The sequence below is a fragment of the Lutjanus erythropterus genome, chromosome 19 (genome assembly GCF_056507025.1).
Source record: "Lutjanus erythropterus isolate fLutEry1 chromosome 19, fLutEry1.hap2, whole genome shotgun sequence".
Classification (NCBI taxonomy): Eukaryota; Metazoa; Chordata; class Actinopteri; order Lutjaniformes; family Lutjanidae; genus Lutjanus; species Lutjanus erythropterus.
Window position 1 is genome coordinate 10,133,214 of NC_139335.1, and position 20,902 is coordinate 10,154,115.

The 20,902-nt window shown below is 37.6% G+C and overlaps 1 protein-coding gene across 1 annotated transcript; it reads left to right on the plus strand.

Annotated features, from left to right (window-relative positions):
• The first annotated feature begins 470 nt into the window (after window positions 1-470).
• zc3h7a (zinc finger CCCH-type containing 7A) lies at window positions 471-19,732 on the plus strand. The gene is made up of 23 exons (XM_084743741.1): window positions 471-624; window positions 1,962-2,065; window positions 4,851-4,890; window positions 5,084-5,287; window positions 8,430-8,588; window positions 9,902-9,982; window positions 10,172-10,225; window positions 10,321-10,360; window positions 10,925-11,280; window positions 12,293-12,531; window positions 12,679-12,715; window positions 12,809-12,953; window positions 13,135-13,293; window positions 14,141-14,346; window positions 14,911-15,011; window positions 15,159-15,340; window positions 15,927-16,000; window positions 16,397-16,533; window positions 16,647-16,752; window positions 16,829-16,937; window positions 17,050-17,183; window positions 18,802-18,965; window positions 19,048-19,732. The coding sequence occupies exons 2-23, from the start codon at window positions 1,998-2,000 to the stop codon at window positions 19,235-19,237; spliced, it is 2,985 nt and encodes a 994-aa protein (XP_084599867.1). The 5' UTR covers window positions 471-624; window positions 1,962-1,997; the 3' UTR covers window positions 19,238-19,732.
• Window positions 19,733-20,902: the final 1,170 nt, after the last annotated feature.

The window sequence follows — 20,902 nt, forward strand, 5'->3', positions numbered from 1 at the left end:
CGAAGAAGTGTCCACACCACCCTGCATTACACTGGATCCAGTACTGGTCTCTCCACCAGGCCCCTGGGACACCTGCACAGGGGAGGTCACAATATGCGCCTCATTTGTCAAAAATGGTACAGAAGAGAAGGGAGCGTTGTGAAGACATTTGTGAAGTGCTACATTTATCTCAAACACCAAGAACTGCTTCTTAATGTAGCATTTCAGACATGTAAGCATGTTCATATCATGTGTTTTGACTCCACAGTCAAGATTTACCTACTAAAGAGAGTTTTGAATGATTTAAAGTATTATTTTATCATTAAAAATGACAAAAGGACAAATTATACGGTTTGTTCCTGATTTTGAATATTCATCAGATGAAAAAGAATTAAATTATTATTATTATTATCATCATTATTATGTGAGATGTTGTCATTTCCGTGTCCTTCCACTGCCTATAGGGGGCAGCACTGCTCTGGAGTCGATGTTTCCTTTAAGTCAGTTGACAGCAGAAGAAGAAGCAAAGGGCGGCCTTCAGCGATACAGCACATCTAGCCAAGTTATTTTACCTAAAACGAAAAATCGCTTTCCCTCCTTTTACATAACCGACGTAAGGTTTGTTTGGAATAAAGATCCATTCATGTAAGTAAAGACAGCGGCCACTGTTTAACAATGTGTGTGATGTTTAGCAGCTCTCAGGCAGGAGCTAAACATCTATCGCTACTGCTCGCTATTGTTTGCGTTGGGGAACTAGTTCAACTTGGACATGCCTATGCTTTGTTAGGTTCAGTCTACTTCCTAGAAACTTGGTCGGATAACGTCATGTCGCTGGTTAGGTCAGCGTGTCTCCGGCGACGGAAAAAAATGTCAAGTTTTATCAGTTAAAAGTACTTGCGTGTTTTCAGTGATGAAACTACATATTGCTAACAGTTGCTAGCAGAAGATGGTTGCTAACTAGAAGTGTAACGTATAGTCGGTGGTCCCAAGCCGCGGGTAACACACGTGCGCTAAATGTAATGCGTCCATTGTCGGACACCTCCATGTACGAAGCACTTCCTCAGAAAACTTACAAGGAGGGACGTTTTTTCTGCTCCGACAGCCTTGTCGTCTTCGAATAGGCATGATTTTATTGTGGTAAAAGCTTCAAAACACTAAAATATTCCTAAAGTTAATTTTGTCATCGCTGAGCAAAACAGGACGGGCGTACCCGTTTTAAGCTAACATTATCACCATCTTTCTGACTCATGACTTTGTAATCCATATCCTCATTTGATTAGCAGCCAGTGTAAAAAAATGTGTAGTCTAAAGTGAAATGGTCAAAACGATAACGGGTAACTTATTAGCTAAAAAAATCAACTCTGGCGGGGCAGGGTTGACAGTTTGACTTGGCGGTTTATTCGCTGTCACCGCAATCCTCCTTATCAAAATATGATAAATGGCTAAAATAACGTTAGATGCGTCAGTGCTAGCTATTTGAGCATCCAAGATAAACATTTTCTATCAGTATCGCGTGAATCTCTTTAACTTCTTAGATAATAGATGTTAAAAGCAGTGCTATGTCCGATAATGGACCTCCTGCTTTCAGATGCTATGATTGAACAGTTTCTAAGGGCAAATAAGTGCGCCACTTATCGACCACAGCGTCACATATGGAGTTTTATGTGTAATAATGATCATACTACACGTTAAACATTTGTTTTGTTAATATTATCAGCTCACAAGCTAACAAATGTTTAGCCTTAATTTCCGGAACTGCACGTCTGTCGTCATTACTAAATGCGGAAGTCATAAACATTGAAGGCAGGCAGGGGACAGCTCATGAAGACTTTCAGTAATACTAACCCGGAGAGTGTCATCTGTTAGTTAACCAGTTGGACAACCTTCTGATGGTGATTAATCATAAGCAGGGAGTGTTTCAAAGCTATGATTGTCAGGGACTTCCAGCACTTAGTCTTATATTTTATATACCATTATTTCAGGTGCTGACTGAGGAGTGAATATTAAAACACACAAACATGTCTGGAGCCTGTCAGGACAGAAGGAGTCGCTGGCAGGAAATTCAGAAGGGCCTGCAGTTCATCCAGTAAGTGTCATGTTTTTTTTTTTAAGTCACTGGTTGCTAAATTGGAGGGGACTTTCTCTTAAAGGATCCCTGAGTATCTTAATTTTATTTATATAATACACCAAACTAGGGCCTGGCCATATGGAGAAAATATGACAACATTTTTGACTAAATACCTCAAAATCTATATTTATCAATATCGCAGTTATATTGTAGGGTCGACTACTGGTGCTTTTACAAATACTAACGTAGTGAGATTTTTGACGAACAATCATATCAATCGATATAATAACTGAAAAAAATAGAACAGCTAGGACAGTCTGACCATTTGAGAAAATTACCTCACTTAGCTGTGACACAGCATTTAAAACCAGGAAAAGACAACACTTAAGCAATACAACAGTATCTTAAGATGGTAACTAGTCTCACTATTGCACAGCTCTACATCAAACCTTAATGAATAAGCATGCTTTTGTAAAGCTTAATAACTGTTCTGATCCTGTGTTTGACATGTCCTAATATTGCCATACCCACTAGTCATTCTCATTATTCTATGTTAGGCATATTGTAGAGCATGGATCTTCAACTGGGTGTCTGCAACCCCCAGGGTGTCCTCAGAGTTACTGCAGTGGGGCCTTCAAATTATTAGTTTTTAAACATATTATTGAAACATATTGGCCAATAAGCTATATTATTATATCTAAGTGTACAGACACTGTCTTGAGCCACATTGATCGTTTTGTAAAGTTACAAGCAAGAGACCCTGATATACCCTCTACCTTAGAAACCATAGGTGAAAGTGAAGAGGGTGAGGCTAACATTAGCCAGGCTACAGCTAATGGTTTAGGAGCTATGGGTAAGCAGAAACAAGAGAAGACCTGAGAATATTCAATGCAGTATATGTAGTAGGGGATTCCTGCTCCAGCTAAGGGATCCACGGCCTGGAACAGGTCGGACTTTGTTGTGCAGAATAATTAAAACATCAGCTGGGATTTCTTAAGATCTTCTCAGCTACTAGCAGGCCTACTTGTCTGCTGCTGTTGCCTCTGTTTGTGTGTCCTTTTAATGAAAAGGCTTGTGCATCTCCATAGACTGCATGATGCAAGAATGGTTTGTCTGCCTACATTGTTGTTCAGATCAGCTGGGTGTCAGTCAGCATGACAGCTGATTACTGGCTTTACTTTAGTTTTGTTTTTAATGTGGGATATTTTCCTGATCTGATCTGAGCTTTGTGTTCATGAATCAGGCAGACATGTATTGTTTTAGAGCTGTGCCAGGCAGCGCAGTGTTGCATTTCATTTGATCTGACAGTCCCTATTATTGTTAAAACAAAAGTGATACTTAAAATACTACTGTGCACGTCATGGCTGTGCAGCAAACCCGAAACTTCACTGATGTCATCATGTGTTCAGTTGTTTAAGGTTGATATAGCTATAAAATGTAATGCTACTTTAATGAGCCATATTAATATAGTAGCAGTCTCATGCTTACAGACCCCAACAAATGTAACATCATGATTTTATAGTTTTTTTTTTCAGTAAAAATGTAAATTGTGAAAAATGATCATTCCAGCTACTCGTGGATCATATTGCAGTATTGGTCAAAATAATCAGAATGTCTCTTTTACCTTATTGTGCGGCCTTGTTAGAAATGTATCATAGAGAATCACCAGTTCTTGAAAAACCAAACAGCAACATTAATTTTTTAACTAACAGTTTATGTATATTATAGTATCTGCACAGTAAGATTCTGGTATTAGCATATCCAGGCAGCCTCTGTGTGGTTTTCTTCATAACTTTTAATATGAAAAAGAGCTCGGCATTTCTCAATGAAAATGTGATGATCCAAACAAAAACTTAGTTACCCTCATAGTTCACTGTGCAAAAGAGGAAAGACGACCTTAAATGCCAGAGAGCAGCTGAACTAGAAACCAGCACAACAAAACGGCTTCACAGTGATAGATGTAAAAATTTTCCATCGTGACATTTAATGGCACAACCTTTGATTATACAGCTAGCTTTAAGTAAAACGAGTCATCTACCCAATTTTAACAATGCACCAAATGATTAAAATGCCTAAATGTTGCAGATATTAATCTTGACAGTACTATTATATATACAGACGTATTTACCTAGTTTTTATTATGTTTTACAGCAACCATGCAAATAGCTGGCATTTTTATTAAAATTTTAGAACGGGAAAACAAAATACAGCAATTATAGATATATTCAATGCTGAGTTTAATCTGTTTTTTTTTTTTTTTAGAGTGAATGGTTGTTTACAAAATGTAGCTTTTGCTGACTTGTTTGCATCCAGCAGCCAACGCTGACAGCACCTGCACACGCAGCAGCCTATCAAACCACAAACACACCCACACTCACACTTTCCTGTCTTGATGTCCTTGTGTCTGAACTTCTGATCTGTTTTTTTATGACAGTACAGAACAGAATATACAGTAGACACTGTACCAAATGTACTATCACTCATATATTAAACTATTATGAAATTATTGGTAATTGTTGTGTCTTATTGTTATTAATTAATATATATATTCACAATTAAGCTGCTTCAAACATTTTATTTAGGTAAATATGAAGAATAACATTTAGAGGAAGACCAAATAATTAGAGAAAATAATAAAGAAAATGATCATCAGTTGCAATACTACTTTTCTACTTTGTACTGAATGACCTTTTATTGGCTAATGATGCTACTGAACTCTGATCAAAAGTTACTTCTGACTTCATTTTCTTTTTTTGTTCTGCTGATGCCCTTATTTGTAATATGAACCTTTTTTTCCTTTCAGATCAACTCTTCCATTTCCTGGAAGCCAAGAGCAGTATGAGGTAAGCTATGTAAATTTGAATGTGGGTTTTCCAGCCTCCATTTCATATCAACACTTGTGCTGTATCGAGTTAAATCTATTAATGGTGACATGACCTGTGATTGTCTTTCCAAAATAGAATTGCCTGAATCGAGAAGGACAAATCAGCTACACTCTGTGTATTTTGTACTCATCTGGATTTCTTAAATTCTCAGGTGTTCATTAAGGATCTTGTGTGGAATCTTTTTGGAGAAGGAAATGACGTGTTTAAAGAAGGGGAATGGACGAAATCCATTGAGATGTACACCGAGGCCTTGAGTATAGCAGAGTATGCCGACTCAGAAGAAATCTGTGTTCCAACAGGTCTACTGGAAAAGCTGTATGCAAATCGAGCTGCTGCGTACCTAAATATTGTTCCGGTAAGTAGGAGGTGACTGTCACACTTCAGTTTTAGTTTGAGTCCCAGTCTCCCTTTGACTATGCCAAAGAGTTTACATATGCAGTTAAATATTACAATCCACAGCACAATAAGGACAAGGGTACAAGATACAAGGTGATTTTTTTATCATTTACAAGGTTGTAAAATGAAATCTTGTTGTAGTTCCCTCTTTGATTTGAGTGGAAAGTAGAGAAAAATATAGTATAAAAAAAACTAATTTATTAGGTTTAGTGCTAAGGATGAATTGAGCACTCTCCGCCTGAGAGAAGAAGCTGTGAGACTGCTCAAATAAGCAGTTTTTGGTCTCATAAAATGATTTTTTTTACAGTATATATTGTTGATTAATGGAGCTTTCACATTTTTGAGGTTATTGGCCAAAGGTTTCCAGAGCAGGTTGGACTGCTTGCTCTGTGTAAAACAAATCTGTACCAAATCACAACTCTCAAAATATCAGTATAAAGTTGGAAGTACATTCTTAAATGTTTCTGTGATTCTGTGTGACAACAAGAAATGCATACAGTGAGCAGAAAAACTACCCAATCAGTAACAAAGATCAAATGAAAACCAAGAAATACATAAATAACACAATATGAAAATCAGAAGAAACAGTATATTTACATATATGTACGTCAAGAAATAATTAAATATGAAATCAATGTGATGACAATTTCCTTATAAAAATCTTTAGTCTTGATAACATGTACTTATGCATTTCATTTGTTTAATAAAGAGGAAGGTGAAGATAATCAACTTGATCTAGATTATCATATGAGTGAACTTGAGAGTTGACTTTGAAAAAGTTTCAAAAGAATGATGATGAAGACAAATGCAAAAAGAAATATTTCTGTGTAAACACACATCTGATAAATCTTTGTCACATACTGAAAGAAAGTTCATATTGTGCTGTGAGATGTGTCATAAATGACCAAAATAATGCCAAACAACTGATCGTTTTTGTGAATCTGCGCTCAGTTGACCTCATCCTCCTGTACTCTCTGAATCATCAGCCATTACACGTCACTTTGTAGTCTTCCTGCCTTCAAATATGCTGTAATATGTGTGTTTGAAAAGCTTATATTTGATTGGCTGCTTGAAGTGACAGTATATTTCGTCAAACACATTGAGACAATTATCACCGCTTTTTCTCATGGCAGACATTTTGACTAGGCTAACTTGGGTGTAAAGGTCAGTATTAATAATTGCAGCCTTCTTTAGTTCCTGGACTGTGGTATTAAGCATGCTAGCTCACTGGCACACCCAAATGGAACAAGGCCATCATTAATACCCTCATGGTTACAAGACTCCAGGAAATCGCTGCACAACCACAATTTTGTCACCTAATTCCAGGCGAGGGAGCAAATAACCAAAACATTTCCCAAAATGTCAAGATTTTCCAAGAAACAAACAAAAAAAAAAAAACGTTGTTGTTCTTAATTGTTGCCTATATTCACCAGTTTATTAACCAGCCCTTAATTACACAGAATTCAGTGATGAATTGTAATCTGAAATCAGTTTCAATAGACCCTTAGTTTGGTAAAACAGTGAGGTGCTTTGAGCTTTGAGATGTGCAATAATTTGGTTGTTAAGATAAAATGAATCCATAAAAAATGTGTTAATGAGCTAGGGAGTTGATACTCAATTTTAATAAATACATCAAATAATGATCCCTGTGAAAGGATGTGAGTTGCATGCACACTGAAGCGACCTGCACCATACACTGCATTCATTATAGTTGTACTATAATAAAATTACTTGTCATGTAATGTATGTTGACCGCTTCCAAGCTCTGCTGGATCAGAACAGGTAATATCTGACACAGTTGAGTAAGGATGATTATTTTCATTATAGATTAATTTGGCAACCATTCTTTTCAATCAGTTTATGTCTTTTGTCTATAAAATGACAGAAAACAGTGAAAATGTTCCTTAAATCCCAATATGATGTCCTCAGATGCCTTGTTTTGTCTGCAACTCAAAGATATTCAGTTTACTGTCACAGCGCACTAAAGAAACCACAAAATATTCACATTTGAGAAGCTGAACACGTTTTTTCCTTGGATGTTTTTGAGACAAAAGTGGTAAACGCTGGAGAATGTGGCATGGGCAGAGTAAACAGCCCGCCTTAATGACAAAAGTGTCTATAGGGGTTTAAATTTTATACCAAGATGAAGCACAAAGAAAAAAAAACAGATTGTGACAAATGACACTTATTTATATAGGCAAAAGAATGGACATAATAAAACTCACTTGGAGATTGTTCAATATTTCTCTGCACATTTCACTTTCCTGGCTCAGTTTTTTTTTTTGATAAAGCAAAAGGGCATAGAGCCTGGAGGAACCTGGAAAGAGTTTTCCGGTGTGACCAGTCAAAAGGTACCAATAGATGGGTAAAAAAAATGCTGACTTTTGATTAAAAAAAGAGAATATAAAATAGAAGAAGCACTAAAATCAAATGAAAGTGACTGTGTTGTATTTGTCCAGTGTTGTAATAATGATTGGTATTGAATTGGAGTCACTGAGTCACAAGCCATTGAAGAAACTGCAGTTATTTTCTATCAAATATTAATGTAAAGTAAACCAATTTAGTAAAATGTTTTATTCAGAACTTTCACAAATATAGGACAGTTAGCATTTTCTCTTAAAATGTTACTCAGAGTTAATTGACTATCAAAATAGTTTGTTGATTAATTTAATAGTTGACAGCTAATCGATTAATTGACTGATTGCTATGGCTCTACATTTTAAGTGCCATGTTTAAATACTGTAAATCATCAATTAACCCAAGATGGTAAACAACAACTCAACGAGGTTCTGTGTATTGTGGTGCCATTGTTGGCATATTTGACATATTTTCTCCGCTGATCTTCTAAGAAAACATCAGATTGGGTTAAATTGGTGCTTTCAGAGGAACATTCAGTTCCTCTTCACTTACAGCGCTTGACTGCCTTGAATCATGTTACATGGGAGGAAAAACACTCGCCCAGACAACACCCATACCTGGCTCAACTCACTGAACATGTAAAAGCAATTTATGATCAAAGAGTGGCTTCTTTGTTTTGTGTTCACCACACCATTATGGCTAAGTACAGCTTTTGTAAATGTGGGACATGTTGTTTCTCTCAGGGACTGTACGACCAAGCACTAGAAGACTGTGAAAAGGCTCTCCAGCTGAATGAGGGGAACCACAAAGCGCTGTACAGAAAAGCAAAATCCTTGAAGGAGTTGGGGAGACATCAAGAGGCCTACGAGGCTGTTGCCAAATGCTCTCTAGCAGTGCCTCAGGTGAGGTGTAACATCTGTGTGTTTTATGCTAATTTATCAAAAATGTGCAGGTAATCCACTCACTGTTGTGTCTCAGCAAATCTGACAGGAATTAAGCGAATAGCTGAAATGCCATACAGGCTGTTTGCAGAATTTATACACACCCAGTGGTGTCATGGTGTTTCTGGCACATTGCCTGACGCGGAAATGGCGACATTTCAGCTCCACATTAAAACATATGTGACAGTTAGGGTGCTACTTTAAGTTTGAATTTCTGGTAAGAATAAAAAAAGATGTAGAGCCAACTTTGCAATCACATTTAATTTGTGAGATGTCCAAATCAGATTTAAGAGAATTTTTTAGGATTGGACAATCCTAATTTATATTTTCTTAATTTTGTCTTAAAAATACAACAGACAAGGGCCAGGCATAAGGAAAAAAAAGCTGAGAGGAGGAAGAATTATTCTTATTTTGCATGGCAAGAAAAAAGTCAAACTATTGAAAGTCAAACTTTAAGTATAAGTGCCAGGCATAAGAAAAAAATAGATCAGAAGTTTTTTTTTTTTTTGCATTTAAAAGCGGAGATACCCTTTTGGCACTTGTGCCTACATAAAAATTAGGAAAGCTGCATTTTTGACAGCTGAGTACCTCTAAGAAGTAAAAGCCTCACAGCTCCATCATATTGCATCACTGTCCTCAAGTGTTATATAATCCTGTATATGAAGAGGAATATCAGTCTGGATGTGGGTTGGCAGGAACATTTTGACAAGATGTAGACGACCTCTCGCTCCCATCATCCCCACTATGATAAAATACTGAAGTTTAGAGGCAGTTTTCAACCAACAGCGCTTAAGAAAGTTTACTGAAATACACACAAAATCACTGGATCAGTCTTGATGGATAAAAATATACTGGCACAAAATAAAATCAGGTGACAAAATTATTTCTGAACCATGTCAGAAAATGTAGACAGCAAATGTAGCTTTACGTAGAGTATTAATATTAATTTAAATCATGGGCCAATCACAATAAGTACTTTTGTTTCACGATATATTGTCCCAGCAAAGTTTTTTTATTCAGACACTGGGATGTGAAAAAGCAGCAAGAGATGAAGATGCGAGCTTAGATGTTCAGCTTAGGCATGGTGAATAAAATTAATTGCTTCTGTGACCATTTCATGTAATGGTGGGAAAACCCTGCTGTTAATTCTGGCATCATGTTGACTAAAATGCGGGTGACATTCTTATGTAAACATAGTAGATAATATAGCACGAAATATGGATGTGAAAATTTCAAAGTGTGTTTGAATAAACGTTAATTTATTGTTTCCCCAGGATTCCAGTGTCACACAGCTGACTCAGGACCTTGCCAAAATTTTGGGATTGAAAATCCGTAAAGCTTATGTAAGGAGTAAGGTATGTGTGTTCCCCATGTTCTTTTTCGACACACTAGTTCTACATGTTATAGTTAATGTTATTTAAATCTGTTCTCTCAGTTTTATGGCTGTCAGATATTGAGTTTATATGTATAAACTGTGTGCTGTTCTGCTGTGAGCATAAAGTCATAACTTAATGAGGATTTATTTTGTCCCTTTGTTCAAACAGCCTGCCTTGAATGTTTTGCGAGGATCAAGTTATCAAGATGCATCATGTGACAAGGTAAGCAACAACTTTTCTACTACGTAATCTAAAATATCTATCTATACTCTCCAAAGAACTAAAGTCCTCACTGAATTTGTTCTGCTTTTATTCAGTTTTCCCATGGCTCATCTTCAGTTGAAGATATAGAAATCGGTAAGTGTAATACAGTTTAATTACTCATTTAATTAATACAGGGAATTATTACACGCAGCAATATGAAGACATTATGATATGCCTCCAAAAAATAAATAAAAAGTATAGACCATTAGATAGAAATAGAAGTAACATAATTAAATGAAATAAAATTGAAAGAATCCCTACAGTAATTCAAGTAATTAGATTTACAGTATGAATACAGTTAGAAACATAAATGACAGGTAGAATGTAGGCGTTTTATTAATACGTATTTTACCTAAAAGAATAATTGTATTTATTATCTGGGGACAGTGTTTATCTAGGACCCCTAATATAATGTTTAAAGGTGTAAATTTAAAGTGAATGTCAGGTGGCCTAAGCCAGTTTTTGATGTTGGTCCAGAAATTTGGGACATGTTGACAACAGAAAAATTAAAGCATTTGGTCGTCCTCTTTGTCACTACAGAATCTACAATGTAGAATATCATCAGCTGAAAGTTTAATACTTAATAAAGCCTTGATTTAATAATTAAAGGATGCATAACAACAGCCACTCATCCTTCTTTTGCCTGATGTGTTTTAGAAGTGCCTGAGCTGACCCAGGACAGCGGTGTCGCGGCTCCAGTCGTGACTCCAATCCCAGCTCCAATCCAACCCCCAGTGACATTTCACCCGCCTCTCAGTGAAGCAGAGGTGGATGAACTTCCTCCCAGCAACAGTATCTCAACTGTGACCCCGTCTGAGCCACCAGGCTTCGAGTCTGTCCCCCTGCCTGTGTCTGTCCCCACGTCCGTTGCACTTCCTGTGCCCACATTTGTTAATGGATGCAGAACTAATAAGCCTTGCCCGATGCTTGAAACCAGTGATGATTTTGACGCAGACATCATGGGGGACGACCTGGATGATCTACTGGACCAAGTGGGCCCCGAATCAACCATGGTTAGAAACTTTTGTGACTGTAGAGTCTCACTGATGAATAAAATCGGGGTTCCTACACTGTATGGAATTTGATTTTAGTCATTTCTAGGTCTGGATGAGCGTGGTGGGGGAAAAAAGTATGAAAAAATATTTGTGTTTCTAGATTAATTCCACAGTTCTGTTTTTTAAAATATAAAATCTAATTTCAAGTAGGCAGCCAGCACAGGCAGTGTGGTCAAAGAAAAAGGTCTGTCATATGAGGAAAATGTAGGCTTTGCCTCAGCCTCACTCTCTAATTTTACAGTTTAAAACATCCTAGAACTCTTTTATTTTTTGCCATTGACCAATTATGCAAACATGTCAGATTCCTCAAATCATGTTTTAATGATTATTAATGATAAAGCTCTGATCAGTCAGGAATAGTCACAGTTTTAAATATTAATAGCTGTTTACAGACTACGTGGGTTAAAATGCACAAAAAGCCAAATTCTCATATACAATAATTCACTGCATGTTTATAGTCAGGTAGGTAAATTCATTCAAATATACAAAAATGAAGATCAGTTTATGTGGTTAAAAAGTGGCATTACAATGTGCCAGAAACATGAAAGTCTTTTTTTTCTCTCTTTCCTGCTTGTGAGTTATGTTTATGAGTAACAAAAGTTATCACAAAAGTAAACATATTATCTTTTCTGCATTAGGAAACTACACCTTTATGGCTACGTTCATCATTGTTTCCATGGAACCAGTGAATTAAGGGGGCTTCACAGATGCAGTGAAAACTAATTACTAATTTTTTCCACTCGTTCTGTTCTTATATATGAAATAGACTATATGTGGGGAAACTGTAATAGAATATTGAATGATTTAAAGATGGCAGTGGAAAGTTCTGTCTCTTGTCAACTCCTGTTTTAAATCCTTAAAAGAAAGCTAGATGTCAATTGGTATGGAATTTTGACATGAAAACTGTGTAGAAACCCTGTAAAATGTCATTATTAGTGAACAGAAGTTTGACTTTTGTCTCTTCCTTCAGATTATACCCACAGTGAAAGGGCCTCTTCCTTTGCCAACCAGTATTGCCTCGGGCAGTTCCATGTCAAGTCCATTCCTGATGCCATCACACATCAACCCGTTTGTCCACAACAGTGCTCAGCCGTGCACCGTAACTCTGCCGCCGCTGTATCATAAGCCAGGGTCAAGTGCATATTTTGGTATGGACACTTTTGACGCCCTCCCCCCACCGCTGGACTCCCTGGACAGTCTCACCATAACAGACTTTAAAACAGGTGTGCTACTTTGTTACTTGTCCTGCTAAATTATAGGGTTACAATTAATATTGTGCATAGAACTGTTATAAAAAAGTCAGGTTGCCAAAACTCAACATTCTCACTCAATTTGTCTTTTTCTCCCGTCTCTTAAAGTTTCAGATTACGCTCCAGGCCCATTCATTCCACAGGTGATTATTGTTTACAGTACTAATTATTGGGTATTGCCAGTGTAGATTCTGTTAAATGCTTATATTTCATCTTTTTTTTTTTTTTTCAAACAGCTAAACAATAATGAACCCCCAATGGGAATGGCTGTGGGTATGCCAGAGGTGAAGGGTCTAACTGCTGCTGTGGATTTAGCAAAGAACCCCTTAGCTGAAACTCATGAATTCAAACAAGCCTGCTCAGTCTGCTTCGTCAAAACTGGTGAGGAACTGTACGGCCCAGGTGTGTGTGTGTGTGTGTGTGTGTGTGTGTGTGTGTGTGTGTGTGTGTGTGTGTGTGTGTGTGTGTGTGTGTGTGTGTGTGTGTGTGTGTGTGTGTGTGTGTGTGTGCTCAGTGTCTTAAAGGTTTGGTGTAATGTGTTTTTTTAATTGTATATCTACAGGGCCTGGTGTGTTGGATTACACACTTCATACAGAGGAACATAAATGCAAAAAGGACGCTTTACTTGGCAGACTCAAACATTCGCCAGACAAAACGTGGAAGTTGATTCGGCCCAGACCAACAAAAACACAATATGTTGGACCTTATTACATTTGCAAAGGTAACATTTATAATTGTGTACATTTTCATGCTTGGAAATTGTTGCAATGCCTTCATAGAAATGTATTTATATTAACCATTTTCTTTTCTTGATTGTATGTCACTTTGTAAAGATTATTGGTAAAAACAGTGATAATTTCACTCACAAAATTGAGTAATTTATGATGACAGAAACTACAATTACATCTGTTAACACTTTGTGTCAATGAGTAAAAACAAGACCAAAATGTTAGAATAGTGAACGAGGAAGAGATCCGATCTCCTAAGTGGCACAGATGGTCTGTGTTCAGTTCAGCCTCTGACTGAGGTCTGTTTCATTCTGTTGTAGCCCTCTAGTTTCTCTTCCCTCACCTTTCTGTACATGTGTGTGCATTCATGAAGTAAAATACATCAGATCAGAGCAGAATCCAATATGACTCCAGAAGTGCCATAGAATAATTACAGGGCATTGTGCAGGGAAACACTCTAATATACAGTATTAAAATTTAACTCAGTTAATTTAACTGTAGATTAGCAGTTTGCCTTCACCTAGGAAACAAATATGTAAAAAGAAGAAATGCAGAATATTTAATGTGACTAATATGGTTAATAGATGTTTTCTCTAGGAGAGTGAATTTAGATATTCTAGAAATGTTTAAACAAATTATTACATTACATTTTAGTTGACTAAATCTACTATAGATTATGAGGACTATAATAAGAAGAAACTTACATTTAGCCTGCTAAACAAAAAATGACTAAAATATTACTAAAACTAAGTGGCATTTGAATCAAAACTAAATTAAAATTTGCTGTCAGAATGAACACTGCTAACAGCTAATGCTAAAATAATGCCTGTGTTGTTTCAGAGGTGGCTGTTGGGAAAGAGTGCCTGTACCCTGGCCACTGCACATTTGCATACTGCCAGGAAGAGATTGATGTTTGGACTCTGGAGAGAAAAGGGTTTATCTCCCGAGAACTACTCTTCGATCCTTATGGACCCAACTCCAATGTCAGGTTGACTGTCCCCAAGATCCTACAGGAGCATCATGGGATATTCATGTTTCTCTGCGGAGTGAGTATTTATTTTGCTTCTTATTTCAATATCAGCCTGACCTCTGCAACTACAATGGTGATGCTTTCAATGACACTCGTTGGCAGCATTGTATTTCATTCCACTGTGGGCTCAAAAACATGAGCTTGTCGCATCGTAAATGGATGCATACCTCGAAGATATTTCTTACTAGAAATAAATTTCTGCTGTCAGGACAACAGATGGTTGTTCACAATGAGCCACGTTTCTAAGCACTGCTTTTTTTTTTTTTTTTGCTTTATCCAGAGAATTGAAAAATAAGGCCATTAAAAGCAAAAATGTTAATGTGATGAATGGTATGTGAGAAATGTAATGCTGTGCTTTTCACTGGAGCTTCATTTTTTGTTTCCGTGTCATAATTGTTGTTTGTCTGGTGCTCATTAGTAGCTGGCATACTTGGGTCAGTTGTTGGCGAATATTAGAGTGATATTTTATGATATTCTCCTCTGATGTTTTACAGGGTGAAACTCCTTTCCCCTCACTGCTGTAATAAATCTACTGTGTCTTCTTCTGACATTTTCTAAATACACGTTGTTTAATTTGCAGGTGTGCTTTGACCACAAACCCAGAATAATCAGCAAAACCAACAAAGATGATCCTTCACTTTGCTCTCATCCTGTGACAAAGCACGACTTTGAGGATCAGAAGTAAGTCATGTCACTTTTACAACTCTGAAACCACTCATTTCCCTCATGAAATTAGCTTAAGTAATTAATCAAAGCAAACAAGATCGTGTCCAAGGGAATTAGAGCCAGATCAGCTTGACAACATTGTTTTCCCGTTTGTCTTTTTAGGTGCCTGGTCCACATTTTGAAGGAGAACACAGTCCGTTATTCCAAAATCAGACCCTTGAGTCCTCTGTGCCAGCTGGATCTTTGTCGTCATGAAGTCCGCTACGGCTGTGTGAGAGAGGACGACTGCTTCTACGCCCACAGCCTCATCGAGCTGAAGGTCTGGATGATGCAGCACGAGCTTGGTAAGGCTGCTTTTTAAAATACGTGTCCAAAGGCTGGATGGTGCACCTGGAACGTTGCTAAAATGTTATAGGTACAACATTTTAGAACTGTTTCCCAACAGTTCTTCTAAACCAGGGTTTTCAAAGTCTGAGACTGAGGGCCTCCCCTCAGAAGAGGCTTGGTTAAAGGTGCCCCCTTATTTTACTTGCTTATTTTGCTGGATTCCCGGTTGTCTGTGGGATTGTGATTGTTATTTGATCCCTTAGACACTGACACAAAATGGTCTGGTATTGCTGTTTTACATAAATTCAAACTACGATCTGTCCAATGGCATTTATTAATTCCTGACTCCCTGAGAGTAAGAAAAACGGTACAATTCCCCAGAACTGCTGTATTTATTTATGAACTATTTCTTAAGCCAAATTACACATGGCTATTTTTTGTTTTCATTTTGATAGTAAATGTAATAATTTTTTTCTAACATTCACTGAGCCTCTGAAACTGTTTGGAGCCCCAACCCCCCCTAAAAACCTCTGTTCTAAACTATTCTTATATTTCTTTTCCTAACTTATTTTTTTTTCTTGTACTTATTTTGCACCATACCAGGCATCACACATGAAAGTATTGTCCAAGAGGCCAAGAAGTTTTGGAATGCAACAGCTTCGTTGCAGGGAGCCCAGGTAAGGCAATAAGAAAGACTCTGTTACCCGATTGGTCAAATTGATCATGATTGATTATTGTGACTTTTTTTAATTTCCCATGCAGATTACCATCTAATTGATGTTTGTATTACATGATCAGAAAGCTTTTTTATTTCATTTTTATTGACTGTTTCAAAATACAGTACAGCTGTTTGAAGCACTTTTACAATTACTGTACAACTTAAATTACTGTACTATGATTAATTCATATACAGTGTAATAGAATACAAGTAGCCTAAAATATAACTTAATGTAGTTTCACACTCCTGTGGTTAAACATTCCCACCTCCAACCTCATTCATTGGCACAGTCAAATGACATTTACAGCCTCAAATACACAAAGATATTGACCAGATTCTAATCAAATTCCCTCAGCAGCTTTCCAATGCACAGAGGAGGTTCGGACCTCCAAATCTGAAGATGATGTTTGTCTGCAGCCAGTGCTGGAGAAACGGCCAACTCAGCGAGGCTGACAAAAACAAGAAGTATTGCTCAGCCAAGGCACGACACACGTGAGTACTACAGAGCCTTGCACACGTGAACTGTGCACAGGGGGTGACTTGACAAGTGAAATAGTGCAATCCAAGACTTTACCACAAACTCAGCTTGCGTCTCTCTGTTTCAGGTGGGCAAAAGACAGGCGGGTGGTGCTTGTAAGTTCCCATGAGAGGAAAAAGTGGACAACAGTCAGACCACTTCCAACCAAGAAACCAATCCCATCTCAATTTGAGGTATGTGTCAGACATTTAACCTCTCTGATTAAAACAAATCTCCAGCAATGGTGACTGGAGTATTTTTCTCTCTTAGATTTGCATGCACGTGACGGCTGGCAAGAAGTGTCAGTACATCGGGAACTGCACGTTTGCTCACAGTGTGGAAGAAAGAGACCTTTGGACCTACATGAAGGAAAACAACAGTGAGTTTTGTCAAGGAGATGGGCTCTCCTCCTTGGTAGAATTTAATTAGTAGAACTTAATTAGTATGTGATGCAGCAGAAGTAATCACACTCATTTCCCCCCCTCATTTAGTTCCAGATATGGATCAGCTTTATGAGCAGTGGCTGCAGTCTCAGAAGCCTGGCTGGGGTGAAGAGACCTCCAATAACTCTGTTAGGGAGAACGGCAAACAGATCCACATGCCAACGGACTATGCTGAAGAAGTGGTGAGTTTTCACGCCTGAATCAGTGTTTTACATTAATGCACTACTCCTGAAAGTATTCTTTATACTTTATACTCAGAGTTTTCCCTGAAGTGTTCTGAGACAAAGGTGGCAAAGACTGGAGAAGGTGGGCAGCATGCATCTACAGAGTGCCGCGCGCGCTTATCATGATTTTATTTTTTGCTTTACCAACTTGAGGGCAGAAAAAGAAATGGGAGAAAGAGAGGGCAAAAGGTTATACAGCTTGATATTAAAATAAAGTCCTGAATTTTCTATAAATATTAAACACCCCCTCCAGTTAAAATCACTTTAACCATGTTAACATGTCTATGTGGTGTTTTTTCATTTGTTACAAGACACATCAGAAGTGAAATAAGCAGTAAACACCATGTCTGAGCATTTTTTGCTTTGAAACTGCAGTGAGCAAAGGCAGTCTCAAGAAAATGGATTCAGTCAGGCTGGGCATATGACATCATAAACCTAAAGAACAAATCATGGTAGTTGAGGGGGTGGCCAGACTACAGAAGAAGCTGGAAGGACTCGGAGGTGAGCCAACAGTCATGAGGGTTTCACACCTGTGGTTCAGCTAATTTGATCTGGACCCGGAGATAAAACTGACCATCAGGGCATCGTCAGGACCCACAGTGACTGACAGAAGTTAATACAGGACTTAAATTCTTCTGAGATGTAGAATGCGTCTCAAGGAAATAACTGATTGGAAACACTGGAATTATTAGACAGCAAATTGACCACATGTTATGAATGCTATATGCTAATGACTGAAAGGTAGTGACAGGACAAATAGCTGTTATAGCATAGTATATTCAGTCTTGTTTACTTGTGTAACTTCAACTAACCTAGCTTTCATTACAAATGCACACATTCGTTTGCCTCAAGATGACCTCAAGTGTTGCACGTAACAAGCAGTTGCTGATAAAGGCACAACAGTTTTGGTGTTTAAAAAACTTGTCAGAATTTTCAACAAATGTGGCCCATCTTTGACTTAGGCTTTCGAACTCTGAACTTTTGCGCATTCCTGCACAAACTGTACAGCTCTTTCATTTAGGTTGTACATACTGGCTTTAGATTTTTATATATATTGTCAATTTCCTATTTATGCTTCTTGGTTTGCTGTACTAGTTTGTATTTTTCTGTGGTACTATAGTAAGTGTTACACACCCAATATACTTAAACAAATTCCTTGTATGTGGAGACTTCCTTGGCAATAAACCCCGATTCTGGTTCAGAAATCCAGCAAATATGACACAAGGCTTTTGTGTGGTGATAAACACAAGGTTAGTGTAGAAACTGCAGTGGTTAATTTCCTTTTTGTTTGCAGTTTTTATTGCTTTAGGATCTTAAACTGTTATGAAAACTCCAACTCATTAGCAGCTGTATTGTATTGCTTTTGTGTTGCCTGATAATCATCTCATTGTCGATGCAGTAAAAAAACAAAACTATTAGTACCTAATGGTTTAATTAAACATTTTTATAAAATCTTGTTTTCATTGTTGATATTTCCAAAGTGATTGAAATAAACAGTGCTAAATATGAATGGCTGAGAAACAGACGGTAATTAGTCATCTGTGTAAATGAGATTGCTCTGTGTGTGTTTTCGCAGGCTGGCAATCACTGTTGGCTGTGTGGTAAAAACTGCAACAGTGAGAAACAGTGGCAGCAGCACATCACTTCAGAAAAACACAAAGACAGAGTTTTCAACTCTGAGGACGATCAGAACTGCTGGCAGTATCGATTTCCCACAGGCACTTTCAAAGTTTGTGAGAGGTGAGAATTACTAATCGTCTCTGGTTACCAGTCTGGTTCCAGTAACTTTTGAACGCTGACGTTTTACTTTTTGTTCTGTCAGGTTCCTCAAAGGCACGTGCACAGAGGATGACTCGTGTAAGCTGGCACACGGGGAACAGGAACTAAAAGAGTGGATGGAGCGCAGGGAATTCCTTTTGATGAAACTTGCCAAAGCCAGAAAAGACCATCTTATAGCACCAAATGACAATGACTTTGGAAAATACAGTTTTCTGCTTAAAGACATTATATAATGATGTGATGACAGTACTCATGCTCCCTTGCAAGTAATGCAGTATTCAAACAGTCTAGAGTCAGGTGATCCTTGAAAGGCCTCTCAGGTGCACAGGAAATAGCCTGACCGCAGCATGATTTTAAAGAGGGTGTTGAAGACCGGCCCTCTGATTGGTGGCTGGTTTACTCTAATCTGAACTACAGGAGTGTTATCGTTAACAGCAAATACTGAGTGTCACGACACTTGATGCTTCGCTATGCACCATTCAGTACAATATCTGAATATGGTGATGAAAATAGCATGTGTAAACCTTGATCAGAGACGTGTTCTTACAGTTGACCTAAAAAAGTAATTTCTTTTCATAAGCAGTTTGTATGTTAATGACCTTTACCCTTCAATAAGTATCGAATACTTAAATTGAGAGTTCAGTTGACATTCTCACTTTCCATTTATCTAATAGTGTTACCAGTGTAATGGGCACCACACCAAATAAAGTCTTTTTTTAATCTGTGTACTTCTGTGTGTTTAATTACATGTCTGTGACCAGTGATGGAAGTTTTCCGATATTTTCCTTATTTTAAAGCAAAAACACCACATTGTAAAAGTATTCCATTAAGAGTAAATATCCTGTATTTAAAACCCCGAACAGATAGAGATATTATTTCCCCAAAGTGTACTGAAAGTGTCAAATGTTCAAACACTAAGTACAGAAAAAAATGCCTAAAAGCTGTTTTATACAGGGTTTGGTAGTTTTAGCTATAATTGTTCAGATCTTATAATAATTTGTATGTAAAGTCTTTCTAAACAACAGGTGTGAAATAATTGCCATCGCCCACTTCAGTCAAGAGGAACAAGTTGCTAAAATGGAGAGCTACGAAGACTATAAAAATCTTTTGTGGTAAAAAGCAACACTGCTGCTGCAAATAAGACAGGAGGAATGCAGACAGAATATTACTACCTACAGACTGCTGCTTTTAATGCTGCTGTTTTATTTCTAATGTGCACATTAAACAACCTTGATACAGCATATTTAAATATGATATTTAGGTCTGACATGGTCACCTAATGAAGGAAATCACTTCAGCTTTTGGCCAAATCAGTGAAATTAATTTTATTTATTGAATATTATATGTGAAAACTATAATAAAGCGATCAAGTTCATATTCTGCAATATCAACAGTGTAAAACAGATATCAATGCCAGAGCTTAAAAACATTCAGACTGGTCTGTAGTTGCTTCATCATTCTGTTTGATGATCTACTGTGTAAATATGACCTGAAGCAGACTGGAGAACAGTTTTTGTTAATGCTGTGACAATTATGTATGGTTCAGCAACTTGCATTAATAATAATCTACTCCCTCAGCTGAGAGTCAATATTGCTCATAAAGAACATCGTCAGGAAAAGAATTAAAAGAGTTAAAGAGCGGCGCTTTTTACAGCCGATTTAACCTGAAGCTCTGAACATAACCCGCTCCGGGCCAACTAATGAAGTTCAACGTCAGTTACCGTGGTGATCTACCAGGTCAGAAGAGACCCACCTTTGTGACATTAAAAACTTCAGACTCAACATACCTCCCTAACCCCTTAACCTCACTTTGTAGTGCACCCTTTAGTACTGCTGCTGCTTCAAACAGGGGGCAGGCCGACTGCCATCTACTGTAGTTAATGCACTGACTATGGGTA